The sequence below is a fragment of the Manis pentadactyla genome, chromosome 15, assembly GCF_030020395.1.
Source record: "Manis pentadactyla isolate mManPen7 chromosome 15, mManPen7.hap1, whole genome shotgun sequence".
NCBI classification, from domain to species: Eukaryota; Metazoa; Chordata; class Mammalia; order Pholidota; family Manidae; genus Manis; species Manis pentadactyla.
In genome coordinates, this window is record NC_080033.1 from 66,270,576 (window position 1) to 66,296,469 (window position 25,894).

The following is a 25,894-nucleotide window of genomic DNA, read 5'->3' on the forward strand; positions in this document are numbered from 1 at the left end:
TAATGCTGTTCAGCCTCTTCCTAGTTCAAGCTCTATGACTATTGAGGAATAGGCCTAAGGGACTCACCTGATAGTATTTTTGCTCCTCATTGAAGACCACTGGGATGACAGAGATAAACAGATTCACACCATAGATGTCATGAAAATAATGCAGGACCCAATCAGGAAGGAGCCAAGCACTGGGCTATAGTCCAAGATCTGTCGGGAAGAAAGCTGGAGTTATCCCCCAGGGTCTTGTGTCCTAGCAGCCACCTTCACTACCAGGTACTCTCAGAGGGAAAACTGGTCCTCAGAGCTGGTCAGAGCCTGGATCCAGAATGGCGCCCTGCCTAGTGGCCGAGAGTATGGGCAAGAGCTGCCAGAAGAGGGAAAGGGCAGCACCTACTCCCTGCTGCCACCATTTCTGAATGAGGCCAGGAACATTCCTTTCCGGCCAGGCTTCCACCACCACCCCCTGCCCCCAGCACAGTGCTCCCCTGAAGAGCCAGTACCTGATGTTTTTCTGCAAGCAAAGGGCCCCGGGGCCGGCTGTGGGCCCTACCTGGGGCAGTCTGCCTAGGGGAAGGGGAACCTTCTTATTTGTCCAAAGCTGCCTTGAGTTTGCCAGGCCATGGGCCGAAGGGTGGCATCCACTGGGGAGGCATTTGAAGGGGGTGCTTAAACTAATTTTCATAAAGGCTGGTGTAGGTGGCAGTGTCCCTCCACCCCACTCCATTACCACCTCATAGTTGAAGATTCCTAGCTGAAGGCTGATCATTTCTGCTGCATCAAAGAGAGTTTTTTGTTGTTGTTGTTGTTGTTGTTATCATTAATCTACAATTACATGAAGAACATTATGGTTACTAGGGTCCCCCCTTCAACAAGACCCCCCACAAACCCATTACAGTCACTGTCCATCAGCATAGTAAGATGCTGTAGAATCACTACTTGCCTTCTCTGTGTTGCACAGCCCTCCCCGTGCCCCCCCCACATTAGACATGCTAATCGTAATACCCCCTTTCTTTTTCCCCACCCTTATCCCTCCCTTCCCTCCCATTCTCCCCAGTCCCTTTCCCTTTGGTAACTGTTAGTCCATTCTTGGGTTCTGTGATTCTGCTGCTGTTTTGTTCCTTCAGTTTTTCTTTGTTCTTATACTCCACATATGAGTGAAATCATTTGGTACTTGTCTTTCTCCGCTTGGCTTATTTCACTGAGCATAATACCCTCTGGCTCCATCCATGTTGTTGCAAATGATATGATTTGTTTTCTTCTTATGGCTGAATAATATTCCATTGTGTATATGTACCACATCTTCTTTATCCATTCATCTACTGATGGACGCTTAGGTTGCTTCCATTTCTTGGCTACTGTAAATAGTGCTGCGATAAACATAGGGGTGCATCTGTCTTTTTCAAACTAGGCTGCTGCATTCTTAGGGTAAATTCCTAGAAGTGATGCTCATGGGTCAAATGGTATGTCTATTTTGAGCATTTTGAGGAACCTCCATACTGCTTTCCACAATGGTTGAACTAATTTACATTCCCACCAGCAGTGTAGGAGGGTTCCCCTTTCTCCACAACCTCGCCAACATTTGCTGTTTGTCTTTTGGATGGTAGCCATCCTTATTGGTGTGAGGTGATATCTCATTGTGGTTTTAATTTGCATTTCTCTGATAACTAGCGATGTGGAGCATCTTTTCATGTGTCTGTTGGCCATCTGAATTTCTTCTTTGGAGAACTGTCTATTCAGCTCCTCTGCCCTTTTTTTTTTTTTGAACGCAAGTATTTTATTTTGCAACAGGAGTTTGAGCACAAGGCAGATCTTCTTAGAGTGACAAAGGAGGTAAAGGAGGATGTGATGTCCCTGTCCCTGGGAAGTTAGAACTCAGTTGGCCTACAGATGTCCCTGACCTGGCCTGATCTGGAAGTAGGAGACAGAGAAACAACCTCTAGCTGCCCCTCTCATGAGCAGGGCCTCTGGTTAGTCCCAGCTGCAGAGCACCAATTAATCAGCCAAAAAGAGCCACTCTCTGATCTGCACTAAGCATTTTTTTTTTTAAATTTTTGTCATTTTTGATGTCTTTTGAAGAATTTTTTTTTTTTTGAGAGGGCATCTCTCATACTGATCAAATGGTTGCTAACAACAATAAAATTCTGTATAGGGGACTCAATGCACAATCATTAATCCACCCCAAGCCTAATTCTCAACAGTCTCCAATCTTCTGAAGCATAACAAACAAGTTCTTACATGGTGAACAGTGCAAGGGCAGTCATCACAGAAACTTTCGGTTTTGATCACGCATCATGAACTATAAACAATCAAGTCAGATATGATTATTCATTTGATTTTTATACTTGATTTATATGTGAATCCCACATTTCTACCTTATTTATTTGTTTATTTTTTTAATAAAATGCTGAAGTGGTAGGTAGACGCAAGATAAAGGTAGAAAACATAATTTAGTGCTGTAAGGGCAAATGTAGATGATCAGGTCTGTGCCTATAGACTAAGTATTAATCTAAGCTAGACAAGCTCTGCCCATTTTTTAATTGGATTATTTGCTTTTTTGTTTGTTGAGGTGCGTGAGCTCTTTATATATTTTGGATGTCAAGCCTTTATCGAATCTGTCATTTATGAATATATTCTCCCATACTGTAGGGTACCTTTTTGTTCTATTGATGGTGTCCTTTGCTGTACAGAAGCTTTTCAGCTTGATGTAGTCCCACTTCATTTGTGCTTTTGTTTCCCTTGCCCGGGGAGATATGTTCATGAAGAAGTCGCTCATGTTTATGTCCAAGAGATTTTTGCCTATGTTTTTTTCTAAGAGTTTTATGGTTTCATGACTTACATTCAGGTCTTTGATCCATTTTGAGTTTACTTTTGTGTATGGGGTTAGACAGTGATCCAGTTTCATTCTCCTACATGTAGCTGTCCAGTTTTGCCAGCACCATCTGTTGAAGAGACTGTCATTTCCCCATTGTATGTCCATGGCTCCTTTATCCTATATTAATTGACCATATATGTTTGGGTTAATGTCTGGAGTCTCTATTCTGTTCCACTGGTCTGTGGGTCTGTTCTTGTGCCAGTACCAAACTGTCTTGATTACTGTGGCTTTGTAGTAGAGCTTGAAGTTGGGGAGCAAGATCCCCCTGTTTTGGGTTTTTTTAATTGTTGTTTTATGTGGGGGAGATAAGGCTATGCATTAACTAAGAGTGAGCCCAAAAGCTACAGGGCATGCAGAGATGTTATCTTTTATCCCCTACTGAGTCACTTTTATAGAAGACAAAAACTAATTTGCATCTGAATTAAAGCCTATATATTGTGTCTATTTTCCATTATCATTTCATCTCATTCTGGATTCTTCCTGTTCCAAGTTGGACCTTTGGTACCTGGCAAAGTTCCAGTGTTTTTCTTTTCAAATCTATTGTGCCTCCTGTCCATTCTTTTCCAAATGCCTTGCTGAGGGCTGGTCGCCCCACACCTGCACAGTATCACCCCCTTTCTTACCCGAGTCAGAGATGCAGGGCACGGGACCCTGTAGGCTGGGTCCTGGGTGGGCTGGAGATTTTCTGTGACCCTCATCACATTCCTGCCTGCTGACCTCACCACACTGCCCTCAAGGACTCTCTGTTCTCTCCAGATTAAATGCAAATGTGTGCTGCGGGCTCCTCCCCTGGCTGGTGCCAGCCAGTCTGTCCCCCAGCAAGTCTGTCATCCTATTTCAATTCCCACCAGCACCCACTCTCTCCCACTCTTCAGTTTTTACCTCTCTCTCCCCCAAGGGCATGGACTGTACTTTCCTGAACCGCACTCTCCTCTGGAAATGATGGAGAAATCGGGAATACTGCTATTCTCTTCCAGTGTCTCAGTGGAGGGAATTCTAGTCCCCAGGGGACAGTGGGCAATATCTGGAGACATTTTTTGGTTGTCATGACTTACGGGGCTGGTGCTGCTGGCATCTAGTGGACAAAAGCCAGTGATGCTGCCAAACACCCCTCGGGGCACAGAACCGTTCCCATAGCGAAGAATGATCCAGTCCTAAATGTCCCAAGTGCCCAAGTTGAGAACCCCTGTGACTGTAATCTCTGTGAGGGCAGATATGTCTCCTTATTTTGCAGCCCAGGCTGGATGGTGTGAACCAAGTTTGTGACGAGGACACACTGAAAGCTGGCTGCCAGAGCTGGACACCAAGTCAGGAGGGGAAGAGGAGGGAAGGGAAGACACCAACCCCAAGTACCTTCAAGAGGAAGTGCCACGTGGTAAATCCCAAACAGCCTCCCGAGGCTCTCTTGCTCATGCGAGAAGGTTGCATTAAGTCCTGCCACCTCAAAGGCCAGCCCCTCTGGAATGCCGTGAGCCACTGAGACATTAGCCAGTAGGTCCTGGCCAAGCTCCAAATGGTCAAAAAGCCTGCAGTCCTGGCAGAGGCTCTATGAAGCGCACCGTGATGTTTCTGGAGGGTGCAGATGTGGTGGCATTGCTGGCAGCTCGGACCTCCAGGTGATGCGTCCCTGGGCCCATCCTTTGCTGGGCTGCTCTGTCCAGGGTCAGATTGTAGGGGAGTGGGCCCCTCTGTGTGGTGAATTCAGCCAGGGTAGTGCCACCCAACAGCACCGTGTAAGTCACTCCTGTTCCCAGGTAGGGTGAGAAACATTTAAGGATGTCGGTAACAACCATGCAGTAGATTATGAGGACATAGTTCAGACCCAGGCTCTGAAGTCAGGTTCTGGATATACACATGGACAGGGATACAGCTCTGTAGACATATGCAAGGATTTACACCCTGCCCCCAAATAGTAACAGTGATTATCTCCTCGTATTGGTTCATGGCTTTTTTCTTTTGGGGTCCTCTTTGCTCATCTGCATATTCTAATTTATTCTATGCACATGTTCCAATAAACTTAAAAGTCTGTAATAAAGGTATTAGAACATTTTGTTGCAGGGGTGTCCTTGGGAAAGGAAGCCTAGAAAGGGAGCATCTTTGTGCTGATTTTTATGGATGAGAATGAGCCTCAAGTGTTGTTTTAAGCAGGATTAGGGTGAAACCAACAGGGACAATCAGCCTGTTCACATAAAGATGGGGCTCCCTTACAGACTGGGGCTGGGTGTGTTGACTGGATGCTTAGTATTGTGCTTAACTCTTAAAATTTTATTTAAACCACCAAATTAGGATTCTTTCCGATAGGAACCAAGCTAGTGTGTTTTTTGCTTGAGTGATGGGACGCTGATAACGTAAGTGCTCTTAGAGCAGGAGCCCTGACTTTCATGTTTGCTGTTGCCTCCCATGCACCTGGCAAAGAGTAGGCACTCAATTATATTTGTAGAATGAGAAAATAAATGAAGGATTATTTTGTTTCCCCAGGCGCACTGAGCAGCCGTCTTCAGCCAACAACCACGCCAGAACAGAAAGGAGCCCCATGCACAGCGCTGAAGGCCCCGTTCTGACTCCACTGAGTCGAGGCTCTGAGGGAGGCTCTGGGCGTGAGGTTGGGTGGAGGCCCCTCCTCCCAGCCGCAGCTCTGGGCTTCACGGTTTATGTCAACAGGCTTCCATCCAGATCTCAAACTGGACCTGTGCCTTGGGGAAAGACACTGCCTTGGGTGAGAATGGGTCTTAGTTGCTGGTGTGAGGGCAGGGAGGTCACTGTTGAGAGAAGGGGTGATATTCAAAATACTTAACTGCATGGGCACCAGCCAAGTAAAATGCGTGTTCTAATAAAGCAGAATGGACACTGACCAATGAGAATGGACACCTTGAGGAGTCAAAATGGACATGATGGACAATCAGAATGGATACTGTGTGACCAATAAGAATGGACATTGTGACCACTGAGAAATGTTGCTATGACCAGTCAGAATAGAAGCCATGACCAATCAGCATGGACACCTTGACAAATCAAAATGGACATGATGGCCAATCAGAATAGCATCTATGACTAATCAGAAAAGAAACTATGACCCATCTGCATGGACATGAGCCATAACTGCTACTGTGGCTGTATCGGTGTGTGCAGCTGAAAATCAGCCCTGACTAGGGGCAACATAATTTTGCCAGGATGATCCACACTGGCTGCCCTGAGATGGGCTCTGGTCCACCAGAAATCATCCCAGTCCCATTCAGATTCTTCCAGTGAACTGTGGCTTGGAAGTGCAATTCTTGCGATGGGACTAAGGGCATGCAAAGTAGGACCTTTGGGAAGCAGGAATCTCTCACTAGCTTTGCGATTAGGGGCAAATTTTAGAAACTTTTCTCCATTTCTTCATCTGTAAAACGAAGATGACAATAATACTACTGGGTGGACTAGTGTATGTAAAGTGCTGAGAGCAGTTCCTGGCACACAGTGGGTACTAAATAAATGAATAGCTAAAAAACTAACTCAATAAGTGATTGCTATTAGTACTTAATAAAGCCTGAGAGTTGGGTGGAGAGATTTGGGTAAACCAAGTTTGCGTGGACCTTGACCATTTCTGCAGACTCACCTCCATTGAGCATCACCTGAATCCATAGAGGGTCCCCGAAGACAGCCTGGCAGAGAGGGTTGGCTCATGACTGGGACAGGCCAGAGCACCCAGTCACTCTGAACCTCTCCATCTTGTCTCGAATTGTCACCTTGCTTCTGAGCCGTCACGTGCCACTCACTGGTTGTACATTCTGCAAACATGGTGAATTCCCCAGGGGCTGTGAACTGGTGAGTCACATTGCTGGACAAACTGCTGGCAACAGTCAGAAACGTTATCAGCATTGGGGATACACAAACACGAGAATTCACACATGCCTGCACACATGTACTCACCCCCTCCCACCTGTCCTGCTCTGCGAAGATAAACATGAAGAAAAAGGTCCTACACAATCAAGCTTTCATTGTTCATAAAGGTTACATCGAGACTTTCAGACCAGGTAGGAATAGAAGAAACCAACTAGGGTCACCAGCCCTTTTTCTGCCATTTATTCCCTTTTTGGCTCACATAATCCCTCTTCCTGGGTCTTCTTGTTTCATCTATAAAATACTGTGCCCCAGCCTACCTTTCCAAGCCTTCTTTTCCCCATCTGTAAAACGGGATCAGATTCCAAACATATCAGAATAATGGATATGTTTTGTTTCCCATTTTCCTGAGGGGACTAATTAAAAATCTCTAGTACGGCCTGCAAAGATCCACATGGCCTCCACTCCTGACCTCCTCCCAGCCCCTGCCGCACTCCTCTAACTAACTCTGCGTTCACTCACACCTTTTCAATTCCTAACATGCTACTTCTTGCCCGCCTCAAAGCCTGTAAGTGCTCTGCTCTTTGCCGAGAAGGCTCTTGCCTGTCTCTTTGCTCATGTTAATGCTCCTTCAGTTCTCACCTTAAGCATCACCTCTTCCTGGAAGCCTTCCTTAGGTTCCCTTTATAATTGCCATAGCTTCGCTGCTTCTCCTAGGTGACACTCAGCCCTTGTGTGCTTGCTTATTCACTGTCATTCTCCCCTGCCAGGCTGTCAGCACAGTTTCTATCTAGTTCTCTGTTCCATACTTGGTAGAGCCCAGCACAAAGTGAGTGCTTGAGAAATAGTTGAGAAATGGACATATTTGTTAAAAAGCTTAGGAAACAGTAAACTGATTCTTAGTCTGCTCAAGATTAAGCCCACCATAGCCTATTTCTTTCATTCATTACAACTAAAAACCTGAGCAGAATTCAAAAAGAAACTACCAAAGGACTCTGAAAAGAAAAGAACAGCAGGCAGGTTGGGGAGGAAAGTAAAAACTTTAAGAATCACCCATAAAGATGGGAGTCTCCTGTTTTGTGTATGTGTGTGGTTTTTTTAAATTTTTATCCTTTATCTATTGGCTTTGCCTCTAGGGTAGCCTGAGTCATGGAATTACACAGTGAATGAAGAAAACACAAAACCCTAAGAGAAATTCCTTCTGTTTAGCCAGAAAACCAGGTAAAGGGACTCAGGTAGCCTGAGAATATAGAGGATATACTGGTTTTTATTTTGCATTTTTCTCTTTTTTTCTCTCCTGGCCCAGCCACTCTCTTGGGGCAGCTCTGACTGTGTCCCCAAGATAAAAGCCATGTCTTTACCCAGAGGAACCATGAAAAGGGAACCTGCAGGGCTGGACAGTATGGGAGAAATCCTGAAAAGGAGAGATTTAGAGAAGAGGATTCTCTACTTCTGTGTATGGTCCAACATAAACCAAGAGCTCACCCACAAATTACTCATGGGCCTAACAGACCCAAAGAAACATAGCAAAGGTTTTGTTTGAACTAAAACAGCAACGTAACTATCACTCTGAGTGGTAAATGAGGTGAGGCAGACCCAAACAGCTTTGAAAACTGAACCGACATGGGAGCCATCACTAACAAAAGGCAAGTCAGAATGTGTAGTCTGAACCTAAAGGGGTTGGTTGCCTGCTAAAACAAAAGCAAAACAAACAAATCAACATTTTCCAGAAGATTTTAACAGGACCCAGAGTCTCAGAACCTACTATTGAAAATATCCAGAATACAACCCAAAGTTACTTGACATATGAAGAATGAGGAAAATGTGAGCAAATTTCAAGGGAAAACATAATCAAGAGATTTCAGCCTTGAGACAAGTCAGATGTTGGAATTATCAAAGATTTTAAATCAGCTATTACACCTGTGCTTTGTGAGGTAAAAGTAAAACCCTCTTGAAATGAGTGGAAAGATAGAATTCTCAGAAGAGAAATAGAAACTATAAAAAAGAACCAAATGGAAATTTTAGAAATGATTAACACAGTATCTGAAATTTAAAAATTCACTAGATGAGTATAATAGTGGAATAGAGATATGAGAAAAGAGCCAGTGAACTTGAAGATAGAGCAAGAGAAATTATCCAATCTGAGGAACACAGAGAAAAAGTATGTACTGACTTTTCAAAAATGAGCAGTGTCAGCAATCTGGGTAATAAATATCAAAAAGTAAAGCATTCCTCATTGATGCACCTGTGAAAAGAAAGATAGATTGGTGTACAATAACGTATTTGAAGACATAATGGCTGAAAATGTCTCAGATTTGATAAAACACATACATTTAAAGATTCACAAAGTTCTGTGAACTTCCAAATGGAAAAAACTGAATGACAACTCCTGCACGTATAATAACCTGCTGAAATCCAAGATAAAGGAAAAAAATCTGGAAACCAGCCTGAAAAAAATGACATATTACATATAGAGAAAATGGTGATTTGAATGACTGTAGATTTATTCTCGGAAACTATGGAGGTCAGAAGACAGTGAATGCCATCTCTGAAGTGTTGAAAGAAAAGAATTGTCAACACATAATTCTGTATCCAGCAAACATAATGCCATTCTCAGGAATAGAGAGATTTTCTAGAGGAATTTGTTGACAGAAAATCTGCTCTGAAGGAAATGCTAAAGAAAGCTTTTCCAGTAATACCGGAAGGAAACGTGGAACTCAAAGAATGAAGGGAAAGCATAAGAAATATGAAGAAAAGTATAGACTATTTTCCTCCTCTTAAGTTCTCTAAAATATATATGACTGTTGAAAGGGGTTTTCAATATATGTAGATGTCCTGCATATGATAAAGGAGGGAAGGCAAAGGGATGCTAATAAGGCTTCAACATTTTACCTGAAGTGATAAAATATTAACTCTAAGTGAAAAGTTAGATGTTTATATTACATTCTCTGAAGCAACTATTAAAAAAGTAATACAAAGAGATATAACCAAAAAAGCCAATAGATAAATTAAAATGGAATACCAAAGATATTCAAATAATCCAAAAGAAGGCAAGAAAGGAGAGGAACAGGGGGGAGATAAATAGAAGGTGCAAATAATCACATTAATTGTAAATGGTCTACACACCCCAATTATTGTGATATTAAAAAACAAGAGTCAGTCATTTATAAGAAGCCCACTTAAATGTAATGCTATAGAGAGGTTAATGGTATAAGGATGCAAAATATACCAGCAAACACTAATTCAAAAGAATGCTGGAGTGGTCCATATTAATATCAGACAATGCAGATTTCAGAACAAGAAAACTAACTCTTTATGGAAATGTAAAGGATGGTTTTAAACAGCAAAATCTAGCCTGTTTTTCCATGATCTGTCTAGAAGATGCAATATGTCCCATTTTTTTGAACTCTGGTGCCAACTGAAATTGTCCAGGACTAAAAAGCAGAGAAATGGATTTTTCCAGATTTCTCTCACAGTGATCTCACCCAAGGGAGACCGCAAAGTGGTTTTAGAAACTGTTGCCAACAAAAGGAAAATATGCTCAGAGTACAAAACAATGGAGGTGACAACTTAAAAACTTGTTTTATGATCCTATGACCCAGCAATTCCACTCCTGGGTATAAACCCAACAGAAATGTGCACATATGTACACCAAAAGAGGTACTAAATATTCATGACTGAACTATTTGTAATAGCCCAAATGGGAAACCACCCAAAATTCCTATCAACAGTAGAATGGATAAGTAAATTGAGGTATATTCATATGATAGAATGTTATACAGCAATGAGAAAAAAGAAATCACAATTATATACAACAATATGGATAGATCTCAAAAGCATCCTATTAAGCAGAAATCAAACACAAAAGAAAATGTTATTTATGATTCCATTTATATAACTTTCAAAAAGGTCACACTAATCAGTAATGTTAGAAATCAGTATCCTTGGGGGCTTGAGGGGGCTTTCTGGGAGACTGGTCATATTTTGTTTCTTGATCTGGGTGCTGTTTACATGGGTGTATTCATTGTGTAAAAGTTAATTGATTTGTATCTTTTTGTTCACTTTTATCTTCGCCTTCAATAAAAATCTTAAAAATTAGCTCAAGACTCTGTTATTTAGTGATTTGTACTCTTTGGTATTTGACATTAATTGGATGTAGCTTTTCTTTACAGAGAGAGAAAGTGGAGAGGAAAGCTCACATTTTTGGACTTTGCTCATAGCGTCTAATTGTTAAGAATACAACAGTCTGTGTCATTCTGTCTATGTTGCTTACAAGTTGCCAGCCAGCTTGGTAGATGGAGCCATTGGCCTAAATCGGGCAACAGGGTGGGGTGGAAAATGTAGGAAACTGGAAATGAGATCTACTCAGGCTCCATCAGTTACCTGCATAACCGAATGACTCAACTAACCTGAGTCTCAGCGTCCTTGTCTATCAAATGGGGTGAGAGCCGTTCCTGGCTGGGTTGTTATAATGTTTAAATGAGACATTGGCTGAGTAAGTATTTGGCATGTCATAGACTCAAATATTGTAGCTTTTTGTATAATACGATGACATTTAGCCTTTTAAAATAAAAGTAGTGTATCCTTTTATGTAATATAAACATAATAGTAGCAATTACCCATTTTTTAGAATCAACTCTGTGCCAGTTACTTTATTCTTTGTAGCCCCATTTTTTCCTTAAATTACTGAGTGAGTATTAATAACATTTGCAATAATATTAACAATCACAGATCATGTTAACTTTGTGGGCTAAAGATTTTTATTTCCTTGGAAGTGGAAGTCACCCAGATTCTATCCTTCAAGGCCTGCATCCCGCCAGCACCCCTGTGCGTTGAGAGCTCACAGCTGAACCCATCTCCAGGAATTCCCCTTAGCCAAAGGAGCTGCTCCCTCCAAGGTAACGTCCTCTCCCCTGGGGCATCTGGCATCCAGTGGCTGGGTACAAAAACTCTGTTGTCTCAGTTCAGGACAGGTTCTAGCTCGAGCACTTTCTGTGGAGACCAGAGGGGCCTCTGTTGCTACCACATCCCAGTCCAACTTCTCCCCTGCCCCATCTAAGCACTCCCCAGGAGCCCTGCTGCGCCCTAAATCATGGCCTGTTTCCTGTCTTGTAAGCAACATAGACATGGTCTTGTAAGCAACATAGACAGAATGACACAGACTGTTCTTACCTAAACTACATGCTCTCCTAAAAACAATCTCTTTAAACTGTCTGGCGCCAAGGCTCTTCCTCACCAGACCCCTCTGGAGGTTTCCAGCACCATCCTTCACTTACTGCACATACCCTGAACCCCCAGGGCAATGAGGGGCCCGCTGTGACCCAAGGATACCACACTCCTGCTCCTTCGTGCCCACCACCTCCCTTCCTCTACATCCACCGCTCCCGCTTCATGTTTCTGGTTTTCCTGACAGACTCTGGCTCTCGAGTCCCTTCTGACCATCACCTTCCACAGAGTTCTCTCTACTGCACCTCCCGGCGGCCTGGGTACGTGTAGGTCACTCTGAGGCTTGTGTTGCCTTGTGAATTGTGTATTTCCAGGGAAGCCCCGCCTCCAGCCTCAGCTGGTGCAGAGCCCTGAATAAAGACCCAAGAATGACGGCAACCCCGGATCTGTCAGCAGGTGGCGCTGAGTTACCCAGTGCACACATAGTGTCAGGAATGTAGAAAGCTTCCCACTGCAAACACAGACACGAAACAGCCTGATGTGCGAATGAACAAAAGGCTTGGAGAATACAAGAAGGGCGTTCTGAAGGAGAAATCCTTTGCCTCTTAAACTATTTCTGTCTGAGGTTGGATTCTCCCCCATCAGCTCATGCAATTTGTCTATGATGGAGATGGAGCATCTGATTTAGGTCTTGGCCTAACAAAGAGTTAAGCAAAAGCAGGAGTCTGTATAAACACATTTTAAAAAGTGTGTCAACATTCATACAAAGCACATGACCTCTGTATATTTAAAACTCATGCTGTTTTTCATACTCTTAAGTTGAGCACTGCATTTGCTAATGATGATAAAGCATCAGGAATATATCTCCCAGTGGTAATGAAAGTGATAGAAGAAGGTGGGTTGGTAGTTTCAAGGCCCACCAAGTCTTTAAAGTAGATGAAATTGGATTATTTGGGTGAAGTGATGGTGGAGGTGATCTATTTCTTTTGAAAGAAAAAGAAAATCCCAGTGGCTTTCACTTACACCTAATGTCCAGGATTGAAAAGCACTGCTTACTGTTCTTTTTCTTAGATTTTGAAAAAATTTAACCCCAGAGAATTCCATAGGGCAATATGTCCACTATCCTTGGAATCATCATCCTGAGTTGGCAAATATTTGTGTTTTGTCCCATTTGCTCCAGTTTTTACTGTTTGTTTATCTCTGAAAGTCCTTGTGTAACTAAAGGTCTTAACATGTTACAGACGGTCAATTTTTTTGTTTTTTTTGTGTGTTTTTTTGGTATCATTAATCTACAATTACATGAAGAACATTATGTTTATTAGGCTCCCCCCTTCACCAAGTCCCCCCCACAAACTCCATTACAGTCATAGACAGTTTTGACTGAATGCCAACTGCAAGTTGTATAAAATTGGGGGGCTGAAAGACTCACTTAGCATGTGTTGTTTTATTGATGAAATGCAAACAGGAAGAAACCTGCAGGATGATGCCATAGGTATTTGTATTATGTAAACATTTTTCCCCCCAGATAATCTCCACATATAATTTCTCATGTGAAAAGGAAGGAAAGGAAATGGAAACCCAACACCAGGGATCGTCTCCAGGTCTCCTGTCTTACGAGCAGTGGCTGCTGGACACCATTTTATTTGTGGCACAGCACCATGCCTGAGACCTCAGAGGATTGTTCAGTTTGAGACCTGCACTCATTAGGGCAGATTTGGACTGTGGACAGGGATGGCCCCTATTTGCCCCAGCCCACCCAGGGCTTCAGGGAATGTAGGGTATGCACAGGGCTGGATTCAGAGCCTCTAGTTCCCACAGGGTAGAACCAAAGATGTTTTGGGATTGGGGAGAGGGGCTAATGGGCCTCCGTGATTTCCCTGGGGATTCATTTTGAACTGAGTCATCCCTTTAAGGAGCCCTAGAACCCAGGAGAATCTGGAGATTCTGGAACATGCTGGGGCATCCAGCAGGGCAGAATGGAGCTTACCCCAGGCCTGATATGAATGGGTTCAGCTGCCATCAGGTTGGACAGGTACTCTTCCGCCAGAGAATGCAGAGTATAGTGCCCTTGCCCAGGTGCTGCGTGCTTTATGACCCACTGGGGACCTAAGAGCCTGAGCTTTGATGTCAGACAGTCCTGGTTTGCATCATCACACTGCCATTCACTAGTTACATGGCTTGGGCAGTTTTACTGTACCTCTCTGGGCCTCAGTTGCTTTGTCTGTAAAGACGAGATAATAATTATCTAGCTCAGCACCATCCATTAAAAATACAGTGTGAGCCACCATGTGTATGTTTAATAGCCACACTGAAAAAGAATAAAATTAATTTTAATCAGTTATTTTCTTTAACCTCATATGTCCTAAATACTTTCATTTCAACATGTCATCAATATTTAAAAATCATTCCTGAGATATTTTACATTTTTTGTTGGGGTTGGGTACTAAGTCTTCAAAATCCAATGTGTATTTCACATTCACAGCATATTCCAATCAGGACCAGCTACATTTCAAGGGCTGAACAGCTCATGTGGTGAGCGGCTATTGTATTGGGCAGGACAACTCTGGTTTACAGGGTTGTTGTGATGATTATTGAGATTATGTGTGAAAGCTGCTTGGCTTGACTATTACTAATATTGCTACTATTTTTTTATTATCTTTACCAATAAAAAACATCCTCATACCCAGGTGAGCACCTTCTTCACCCCATGATGGACTCCTTGGACAGTGACCAAGGAGAGATTCTACACAGAGCCAACCTGAAAGGACCTGGCTCTCCGTGACTGTTCATGGGACCGATGCCTCCCATTCCTGTATGTATACCCCTTTGTACTGTGGTTCTGCACTTCTTCCATCAACCGGTGAGTCTTTTTGTCTACCGTGAATCTGGGTTTGGCCATGGAACTTGCTTTGGCCAATAGGACATTAGAAAATTGACACAAGTAGAAATTTGAGAAATGCTCACACATTGGACCTTGCTCTCACTTGCTGATAGAAACCCTTCTGCCTCAATGCAAATGAACCTAGGCTAGCCTATTGGGTGATAAGCAACATGTGCCCCTAGCAGACATCCAGCTAACCACTACATGTGAAAATGAGGACTTCCTAGGCCATCCAGCCCCAACTGAGCCAGCCCCGACAAGAAAAGCCACCTAGCTGATCAAAAGAACTATGAAAAATAATAAATATTACTGTAAACCACTAAATTTTGGGATATTTTGTTACGCAGCAGAAACTGACTGCTACATCTTGACTTAAGGCTCAAGAGATTCTTCTTACCTAGGAGGGTAGTAGGGATCAAAAGTGTAGCCATCTCCCATACTAATTATACAGGAAAGGTTTCCAATGTAGGGAGAGAGGAACCATGTCAGGGAGATGGTGACATTGTCAAAGATGGAACTCTCGTTGGACATCATCAGCTGCAGGCCTGCAGATCAAAAAAGAAAATGGTATGTGCCATCACAAAGCAAAATTGCATGTTTCTGTTTGAAGCCCACTCTCTTCTCTCTATTATCTTTTATCTTTGGGTGAGGTTTTTAAAGTTTTTAAATTTTATTTTTACTTTTGCAAGTTCTTTTGAGTTGTATTTTTCATTCATAGGTAACACATGACCAAGATACAGAATTTGACGTGTATAAAAGGGTATATAGTGAAGAGAAAGCCCCTCTCCACTGCCTTCCCTTCGTCCTCCGGTTCTGCTCACTAGAGGTGACCGTGTTACAAGTGTCCTGGGTCAACTTCTAGACGTATCACTAGAATGTACTGACAAGCACAACATAGTTTTCTGTTTATACAAAGGCACATGCTATATTCATTATTTGGCACCTTCCACTTTTCTCATTGTGTATATTTTGGAGATTGTTCTATACAAATTCAGTTAGAACTGCCTTGTTCTTTTTAAAAGCTGCATAATGTACCATAATTTACTTAACCAAGATTCTATGGATTGTCTAAATGCATTTTATAATGCTTAAAAAGACAAAAGCCAAAACACCTTTGAGAAAAATCTAGTTGGCTGAGGTGGCCAATGAGTCATTGTAAGCCATTTAATGCACATTAAATTTTACGAAACCTTGAGCTTTGAAAGTTGGCACAGAGGCTAGGAAGAGGGGTAGAATCTGCTGGGGCTTTATACAGCCCTAGGCTAATTTGTGCAGCATAATCTTCTGGTTTCTGAGCACAAATGAGAAGAGAAAAGATGGAAAAAGTTGAATGCAAATGAAAAGAATTTTCTTGAGCTAGACGGAAAGCCATCTCTGTTCTGACTCTCAACTACCTGAGGAAACTCAGCATGCAGCCAGGCCTGGGCACAGTGGTGTGTATGAGGGGTGGAGGGAACTAAAGCAGGGAGAAGGCGGGGGGCTGCTAGATAAAGTCCTCCCTTCACACACCAGATAATGATTGTGATCAGAACACACCCCCTGTGTAAACAGGGGCAGGACATTTGAAATCAAAATAGGGGCAGCAAATCTGGTGCATGTGGTCACCAGACCCAGCACACCCCTGCTCTAAGCTACGCATTTGCCCAGTGATGGCAGCACTGCGACCGGCAAGTCTCCAAAGGGCACCCTTTGTCCATTAGCAAAACCATTACATAGAAATCATTGCCAAAACATGTGGCCGCCTCTTCCCAGAAAACAGAATGCAGACAGCTGGCGTGTCCCGCAAACTGATGCCTCTGGAAAAGCTCGTCTTTGATGCTGCCTTCTCCTTCCTGCGCCCCACTCTGTGTGGTCCTCCCCCCTCCTACACCCCGGATCTGCTCTCCTGATGGTCTCTGGGGACCCCAGTGCTCCCTGACTCCTTTTCCTCTCAGGGCTCCTTGCACCATTGCTCACACCTGAATAGGAGTTGCTGTTCTGACCCCATTATTTTCCTGGACGATAGCATAATGTGAGCTCACCAAGTCAAGGGAAATTGACACTCTCATGCCCTGAGAATAGGAATATAAACTGATATGGCCATTTGGAGGGTAATTGGCAAATATCTATTAACATTTAAAATGCAGATACCCTGTGACCCAGCATTTCCACTACAGGGATCTTGCCTCTAAAATGTCAAGATATATGCACAAGAATGAGCACTGCAGAGTATATGTAACAATGAAAAATCAGAAGCAACCTAAATGTCCATCAACCGGAGAACTGGTTAAATAAATTCTAACATAAATCTTATGAAGGGTCACTAAAACAATACTTAATATTTCATTAATTCATTAAAAGAGCAGTCATTGAAAGAGTAAGATAGTGACTTGGAGAGATGTCCAGGATATATTGTTAAGTGAAAAAATTGAGTTGGTGGCTAATATATTTAACATGTTATATGTTTTTATAAAAATATACCTATATGCATCTTACAGTGATGTCTATGAAAACATTTTCAAAAGCAGGGAAAATTTTTTTCTAAGCAACTGTCAGTGGTTTCCTGTGGAGAATAGGACTGTGGAATTGAAGAGAGGGATTCCTCCTTCCTGATTTATGAAAGTTTTATAAATTGTGTTAATATGGGTTATTTTTATGGCTTTCAAGATTTGTGTGTTTTTTTAAAGTCCCTGTGTGTTCTAAAATGGCAGCCTGTGGGAAGGGTGGTGGTTGAGCAGAGGTGGGAGTGAGAATCTTCGACTCCTTTCAACCACACAGCCTTGGTTTTGTCTGTGTGTTTATTGGGTCATGCCATGAAATCTAACTCAAAGGATCCTGGGGCTAAAACAGTTTTTTTTAACTTCTGCCTTGATGGTTTGTTCCTGGAGTAATACCCTCACTAAGCCAGAGATCTGGCCACAGAGCAGCGGTTTGGGGTCAGCACATCTGTTTGCACAAAGCAAATCACCCCCACAGGGCGCTGCTCCCTCTGCTCTGAAGGGGGCTCACCCGGCATGGAAATAAGAAGGGAATTCCCGTACCCAGGCAAGCTGGGGACTCACCTTCCCAGCACTGGAAATGCACCCACAGGTAGCTGCCCCCGGTGGGGCACAGGTCTCCAAAGTAGGTCCCATCTGCTGTCACCTGGCATGCCTGCAGCCCCTGACACTGGGCTGGGAAACTTCCGCACCCCAGCGGAAGCAGGAACAGTGAGGACAGAAAGGGACAGGTTTAGACAGAGATGAATGACCTCTCATTCATTCACTCACCCACCACCTGCCCAACAAATAGCTGTTGGCTTCTGCTGAGGACCAGGCACTGTGCCAGGTGCCAATGGAGAAAAGCAGGGCTCCTGCCCACCCCCAAGTCTCTCAGGGTCCAGCAGAGGAGTTCTCAAACTTTAGAATACAGAAGTTCCCCCTTCTCCACAGGGGATACATCATTGCAAGACCCCCAGTGATGCCTGAAATGTAGATAGTACTGAACCCATATACACCATATTATTTCCTAAACATACATACCTGTGACAGAGTTTAATTTACAAGTTAAAGAGGTTACATATATTTGTGCCTGTGTGTGTGTGTGTGTGTGTGTATATATATATAAAGGAGTGAACAATAATAACTAGTAATAAAAAAGAACAGTTGTAATAATATACCATAATAAAAGTGATGTGAATGTGGTCTCTCTCTCAAAATATCTTATTGTCCTGCACTTATGCTTCTTCTTGTGATGTGAGACGATAAAATGCCTCCATGATGGGAAGTTAGGGGAACGGCGTAGGCATCGTGACACAGTGTTAGGCTATTAGTGACCTTCTGATGATACGTCAGAAGGAGGATCATCTATTGCCAGACCTCGGTTGACCTCAGGTGACTGAAACCTTAGAAAGCAAATTGTGTTTAAGGGGAGACTGCTGCACCCCAAAATCCCCTGGGGGTTTGTGAAGGCAGGTTTCCAGACCCCTCCCCAGCAATTCTGATAGAATAGGTGAAGGGCAGCTTGAGAATTTGCTTTTCTAATAAGCTCCCAGGTGGCACTGCTGTTGGCCCAGGGACCCCACTGGGCCAGTGGCCGCTAGTCAGATGGCCTAAAATAGAAACTTTCATCCTGAGAACTGGCAAAGAGGGGACAAGATTAAGAATCCTGTACCTACGGGGGCACCAGTGCCCCTGGGAGGGAGGGGCATGGGGAGCCCAGGCCCCATCACCTTGCTGGCTGGCTGCTGGGATCACCCCTAGCTCCTAGAGGCCACTCTCTGGTCTTTGCCCAGGGCCCTGTGCATCTCAGAGCCTGCAGTGGTGTATCAGATCTGTCTCACATTTGAATCTCTGACTGCTTCATCTGCCACATCTCTCTCCTGCTTCTAGCCAGAGAAAGTTCTCTGCTTTTAAAGGATCATGTGGTTAAATTGTGCCCGCTTGGGTAATTCAGAATAATCTCCCTATTTTAACATGAGCAGCCACAATCACATCTGGAAAGTCCCTTTTGCCATGTGAATTAACATTTGCACAGGCATGGTATCTCATCATACCCAGAGTTCCAGGGATGGGTGGGAAGTCTTGGCCTCCCAATTCTGTCTACCCCAGACAGGGCACATGAGAGCAGGGCACTTCTCATCCTCTCTTCCCATCCCCTCTCTCACTAAGCTCCCTCTGCACAAGCCCTGCTCTGTGGTCTTCACTTCCATAGGCCAGCCCTGCCACCGTTCTCACGCCTGCTGGATGACCCTAACTTCTGGTTTCAGTAAGACCTTTCCCTCTGGTTGTCCCTCCAGCCCTTAGGCGTGATAGCAGCTTTCTGTTGTTGCTAATCTCAGGGTTGCATCATTACTCCCTGTTTGGCTTCTCAGCACTTACATGACTTCGATAACAAATACCCTGCATGAAATCCCCTCTGTTGAAAGATCTGACATGATTTCCTGATGGGACCTCATCCTCAGTACCCTTCAGTCTGAGTTCTGTACCCCTGCTATGTGCATCCACAGCCCTAGACTACAGTCTCCAAGAGAGAGGGCTTGTTCTGTTTTTGTTCACTGCTGTATCTCCAGCACACAGAACAATGCCTGGCACATAGCAGGTACAAAGGAAGTTTTGCTCAAGTAAATAAATAAATAAATAGCATCATGGCTCCCCTATGTTGTGGCACTGAGCACACTTGAGGTAATTGCCTGTATTCATATCCGTCCACCCATTAGACTGTGAGCTCTTTGAAAAACAGACTGATTCATCCCTGGATCCATGAGCTCAAGGTAGAGCACAGCACAATGTTGGTGCTCAAGGAATATTATGGGCCCACTGATCGAATGAATAGTGATGGGGGCACTAAATACAACTAGATCCCCCTGGGGCCCTACCCAGGTCTTCTCCTCAACCCTTCCTAAAAGAATGTGGTTCCCTCCAATGTGTGATCTGGGGTGTGGTTGCAAGATTTGGAAACTTAGGTCTGGGCCTTTGAGGAAATAGCCCACTCAGGCCCATCAGTGCCTCTGGCCCTCCATCAGCTCATCTCACCCAGACCTTTTCTCCCTAGAGGGGCCCCAGCCTCAGCAATGACAGAGCAACAAGAGTTGGTGAGAACCAACTAGCTGATTTCAGCATTTCCTTCCCCCACACTGTCTCAGGGGGAGCAGAGACAGTATGAGCCAGACCTGGAGGGGAGAGGAGCAAGTCATTTTCCAAGGGAGATGGGGCATGCTTCCCCAAAGTGGGGAGGGAGTCCCTTGGCAGGTTCTGGGAGCACTGGGCACCCCTCCCTCAGTCTTCACAGGGCCCTTGGCAGAGCTACCCTGGGCACATTGGAAAGACTTGGCCAGTTTCCAGCCTGGGCCAAGACTTCCGCCTCCTCACATAATCAGAGCAGCAGACCACCTGCCTTCATGGGACCCTGCAGCCCAGCAGTGGTCACATGGCAAAGGGGAGAGGGCTCCCCTGTGTCCTGGACAGCAGAGGTTTCTGAGGCCTTTGCACCTCCCAGTAGGGTGCAGGGAGCCCCCATAATCCCTGAAATAGCACCCTTGTCACCAGGCAAATGCAACTCAGAGGCAGATTTAATCTGATTTAGAAAAATGAGGCTGTAGAGAAACTCTCCCACATGGACAAGAGATGTCACCAGGAACATTTGCTTCAGCATTATTCACAATAGCAAGGATTGAGAAACAGCCCAAACATCTCTCAACAGAGGAAGAGACAAATTATGGTATAGTTACATGAAGGATGAAACAAACTAGTTACAACATGTACCAGCCTGGGTAATAAGTTACGCTTTACTCATTTCTTTAATGACGGAATCTTAAGCAAATGTGGCAAAATGTTGAGATTTGACAAGATTGAGTAGTGGGTCTATGGGAGTTCACTGAAATATTTTTTGCTGCTACATGTTTGAAATATTCACAAATTTTTAAAAATTGAAAAAGTGATGATTCTTGTACCCAAGTGGGTGGGGAGAAAAATGACCCCCTGACCCACCCAGATGGGTTTGATGTCAGGAGAAGGGGTGAGCCACGGCCCCATACTGCCCTGCTCAGTGCTGTGGGCAAAGACTGGCCAGTTTTCCCAGGATATGAAGATTGTTTGAGCCTTCCAGAACGCTTTACTGGGCACAAGATGCTGGGGACTGCCCTGTGCTTGCTGTCGGAGCTGCAGAGCCCTTGGGCCCTACCTGTCACTTTGTCCTTGATGCTGACCCAGCTGCATTCCTCTTCCAGGTCCGAGGGGCATCCAGCATCCTGGGTGCAGTAATGGGGGGTCTGGCACCCGTAGAAGGCATCCTGGATCTGGCTGACTTCCCCCAAGCCACAGTGCATGGTGGCGTTGAGGCCATCACAAACCAGAGTCTGGCCGACACCTGTGCAAAGGTAAGGTGGCACCTTAGGAGGGATCTCGGTCCTTCTTGATGGGAAGTGGAGGAGTTGCAGGGTCAGGACTAAGATGAAAGGACACGGCCGGAGCGGGCCCCACAGAGGTGTGAGATAGAATGTGGTGGTCGTGAGCATGTCTCAGGGCCAGACTGCCTGGCCGCAGGTACTGCCCAGCACGCATTGGCTGTGCGACCTTCTGCAAATTACTTAGCTTCTCTGTGCCTCCTCTGTATAGAGGGGTGTCAATACCATACCCCAGAGGGTCATTAGGAGATTTAAATGAGTCTGTATGTTTAAAGTAAGGGCTAAACAGGTGGCAACTATTATTCCACTTATTTTGAGTACCTTTCTTGAGCCGTATCTGAAAACTGACTGGCACATAATAGTGCTAAACAAATATTTGTGGAACGGATGAGTGATTTTATTGAGTCTTCATACCAATCCTATGAGCTGGGCTATTATCCTCCCCATTAGGAACATCAGGCTCAGTGGGGTCACTGTGCTGAGATCCACTCGAGCTGGCTCCTGGCATGTGTTCCATGCTCAGGACACATTTGTTGAAAAAGGATGACCTGGCTCAGGTGTGCAGAGCCAGAAAGTGGGAAACTGGATTCAAGCTCAAGCCTGTCTGCCTAGTGGGAATGCCACGGGGTAGGGGCTGAGACCAAAATCTGTGCTGGTTTCCTGTGGCTGCTGTAACAATTTACCACCAACTTAGTGGCTTAAAACAGCACAGATTTATCATCTTCCAGTTATGAAGGTCAGAAATCAGTCAAGGTCGAAGAAGGCCGTAAGTCCAAAATGGGCCTCCCGGGGCTAATCTCAAGGTGCGGCCCCAGCAGGCTCTTTCTGGGGGCTCCAAGGGAGCGTCTGTTCCCATGCCTTCCCAGCTCCCAGAGGCGCCCTTGTTTGCTGAGCCACGGCCCCTCCTCTACCTGCAGAGGCAGCAGCGCAGCAGCTTCCTGTCTCCCCCTCTCGGACCAGAGACAAACCTGGGTTCCAGGCACGTCTCTGTCACTTCCCAGCTGCATGGCCTTCGGCAAGGAACTTACCCTTTCTGGCCTCACTTTTCTTAGCTTTTTAATGGGCCTGCAACAGAACAGTGATGGTACTTCTACTGTGATGAATAAACGCCCCCAGAGGGCACAGCTCAGTGCAGGGAACTCCTGCTTGGTGCGTGTTAGCTGCTCAGAGTGTGACCTCATGCTGGGGGCACAAGGCCCTGGGGGCTGACAGATTCTGAGATAGGCTTGACGTTGGGGTGGGGAAGGGGTGGGTCTTTGGGGGCTGTGAGAACAGAGGGTCCCCAAAACTTCCAAGTTTGCAGAATTAGCCAAACACAGGGAGTTAAGACTACAAGGTACCTATTTAAAGCCAGGCAGGGGGAAACAGAGGAGGGGCCCCTGTGAATGTCCAAACCCAGAAAGGGTTCTGGGAGCCAGGAATCTCTAATGATTAGAGCCAGGGAGGGAGCTGGGCCCAGGGAGCCCAGAAGCTTCTGTCAAGCCTGGCTTGAGGGTCAGGAACTATGGGGTAGCTCAACTCCAAGACCAGGCCCTGATGTCAGAGCCCCCATGGCAGGCAGGACCCAGTGTGGGACCACAGGTCTCTCCTGCTGGGGCGCTAACACACAGTCCCCAGGGATAGGTCCCCAGGACTTGCCAGGGGAGTCAACCATGGCAGCAGCTGGAAAGGACCCAAAGCGGAGCATGGGGGAGTCCCAGAGTCAGGGAGGGTGGGATGTGGTGGGTGGGGTCCCAGACTCAAGCGCTCCAAGGCAGCAGGAGTCGAGGGTGAATGAGAAGAACCTCCTGGACCGTGTCTCCCTTCATGGGAAGGCTGGAAAGGGGGAGTAAATAGGACTGAGCTTGTCCCGCTAGCTGCAGGTGTATGGGAGGGAAAGTCAGAGGGGAGTGAGGCTGACAGGCAGGTGGGTATGTGAGTGGGCACAGAGAGGAGGGCCTGAGAGCTGCGAGATGAAGGAGACACAGAGAGAGAGAGACAGGCGGGCATTCAGCTAGACACAGACCGACAGAGAAGAGAGACACACAGTAAGAGACAGAGACAGAGAGAAGCAGAAGGAGACCAAGAGAAGGAGGGAGGCCCCACCACAGAGGCCAGCTCACCAAACTAGCAGATGAAGGCGAATGGCTGCATGCAGTTATCAGAGGCCATCCACCCAGAGGAAGGGTCTCGCCTGATGTAGCCGCAGGTGTTAGGAGCGGGAGCTGCCTGCCCTCCACGCCAGTGGCTATAGTTCACATCTGAGGTGTCCAGCCAGACCCCAAGCCCTGGGAGGGGAACACAACCCAGGACTTGGTAGTGTTCATCTGATCCCTTTCTACATACAAGGCTTGCCTCAGCTCAGGTCCTTGTGCGCAGGTGATGCTCAGTGAATGTCGACAGGCTCAAGGCCTCTCTTTCCCCTGCCAGTGAAGGGGCATTGCCTACCCTTCCCACATTCAAACAAAAGAACTCAACCTAAAAGCTGGGGTGCCATGTCCCAGAGCCTGGCTTGGTTTAGTAAGTGATGCTGCCAACTCTGTCTAACCATAGTCTAAAAAAGAGCGCAGAGGTGTGCTATAGGATATTAAAAGGTGTTCCAGAGAGAAGCAGGGTCCCTTGTCAAGTATTTTTGGGCAGGTTGAGTTAACATGAGAGCAGTTTTCCTTACTTAAGGCTTCAGAGCCTTGGATACACTACGTAACCTGCTTTAATCCCAAAGAAATGGAGAAAGACTTGTGGAAGTGCTCTGAATGTAACTTAGTTATTAATTCCTGAGACTTGTTTTTCTCATCTGTAAAATCAGGACAACAATAATTGTCTCATTAGTGATCATAAGATTCACCATGATAATGGATGTGAAACACTCAGGTTAGTGCCTGACACTATTCCAGCAGGAGCTGAAGAAACCATAGCTAGTTTCTTCCTTAGACATTTCTAGAGCATCAGCTATATGCCAGATTCTGTGCTAGGTAGTTACATGAATTGTTTCGTTTGATCCACAAAACAACCAAAGAGGAGGGTATCCCTCCATGAGAATCAGTACATATTAATTTGTTCCAAGGAGTTCTGGGTAAGAAGCAATGGTGAGAATCACAGCCACAAGCTTCCCGTAAAATATAATCATCACAGCTCCTACCTTCTGTGGTTCCATTCTGAGCCCAGTTCCCTGTGAGTCCAATCCACCATTCCCTGTCCTGGGAGATGTGCTTCTGCAGAAACAGCTGGGTGTCTTCATCACGAATGAAGACCAGATGGCCTCCTTGTCCCTCGCACCAGCCCTGGGCACTGTAGAAGGTGTGGCCGAGAGGCACAAATTCATAACAAGAGTCTCTGAAAGCCACTTGGCTCTTAGAGCAAAAGCTGCCCTCACCTGGCTTAGCAGAGGTGGCCCTAAACCCCAGAGCAAGTCCCAAGAGTACCAAGCGCGCTGCACTCATGCTGAACCGCCACAGGAGCGTCTGGATGGAACTGGCTCCCAGGTCCTTCATATGCTAATGCCGCGTGGTCATCTACCCTCCGTCCACCCTTTTCTCTTCGCACTAAACAATAGTGACTACCTCTTGTTTAAGAAACAGAAGACTCAGGATGAATGTGTCTGCATTTTTGCTTTCCTCAGCTCTTTGTTTAATGCCCAGTCCAAATCTAGTTCATTTGCACAATGGTCCTCGAGAGAACGATAAAGCTGCTGTATCACTGTCTGCTTGTCATTTGTTCCACTGTTAGTTTCTGATAAGAACTCCTTGCTATTGGTTTTATGTCATTATTCTTGAGGGCCAAATGTTTCACGAGAAGCCATCGGTGTGAGGGAAGTGTGTGATAAAAGAAAAATGGCAGGAAAGTTAAAGTTATGGGGTGGTAAAGAAACCATGCTTGCATTCATATCCAATCCTATTGTCTGGAGGGACAGCTGTGTCCAAATGATAATCACATTCCCCCCAGCATGGCTTAAACCCTAATGGATATTTTTTCCCCTTTCTGATTCATCACATTACTACTCAGACCTGTTAGAGAATCCAATTTTCCTACAAAATGTATTTGATGTCATCATAAAAATAAGCTTCTAAAACATCAAACCTGCCCATCCTCAGCCACTGCCTAAACCCTCCAAGGGGTGTCCATGGTCTACAGATCAAGTTCAGACTCTTAGCTTTGTATGCAAAGCTCTGTATGAACTGGCCATGACATTACTTCCAAACATTCCCCCAAAATGTGGAGACACAGACGCTCATCCTTTGCTGCCTTTGCTGATGGGAGTGTAAATTGGCACAACCACCATTGTTGGCGGTTTGACCACATTTATCAAAATTTTTAAAGCACAAGC

The 25,894-nt window shown here is 45.2% G+C and overlaps 1 protein-coding gene across 1 annotated transcript; it reads right to left on the reverse strand.

Moving 5' to 3' along the window:
• Nucleotides 1-3,938: 3,938 nt before the first annotated feature.
• Nucleotides 3,939-25,010, reverse strand: LOC118924536 (polycystic kidney disease protein 1-like 2). The gene is given in 10 exon segments (XM_057492898.1): nt 3,939-4,386; nt 4,388-4,607; nt 5,551-5,556; nt 6,459-6,588; nt 6,590-6,680; nt 15,127-15,274; nt 17,771-17,881; nt 21,369-21,554; nt 23,694-23,858; nt 24,710-25,010. Coding segments are annotated over 10 exon segments (1,806 nt in total).
• Between the last annotated feature and the right edge of the window lie 884 nt (nt 25,011-25,894).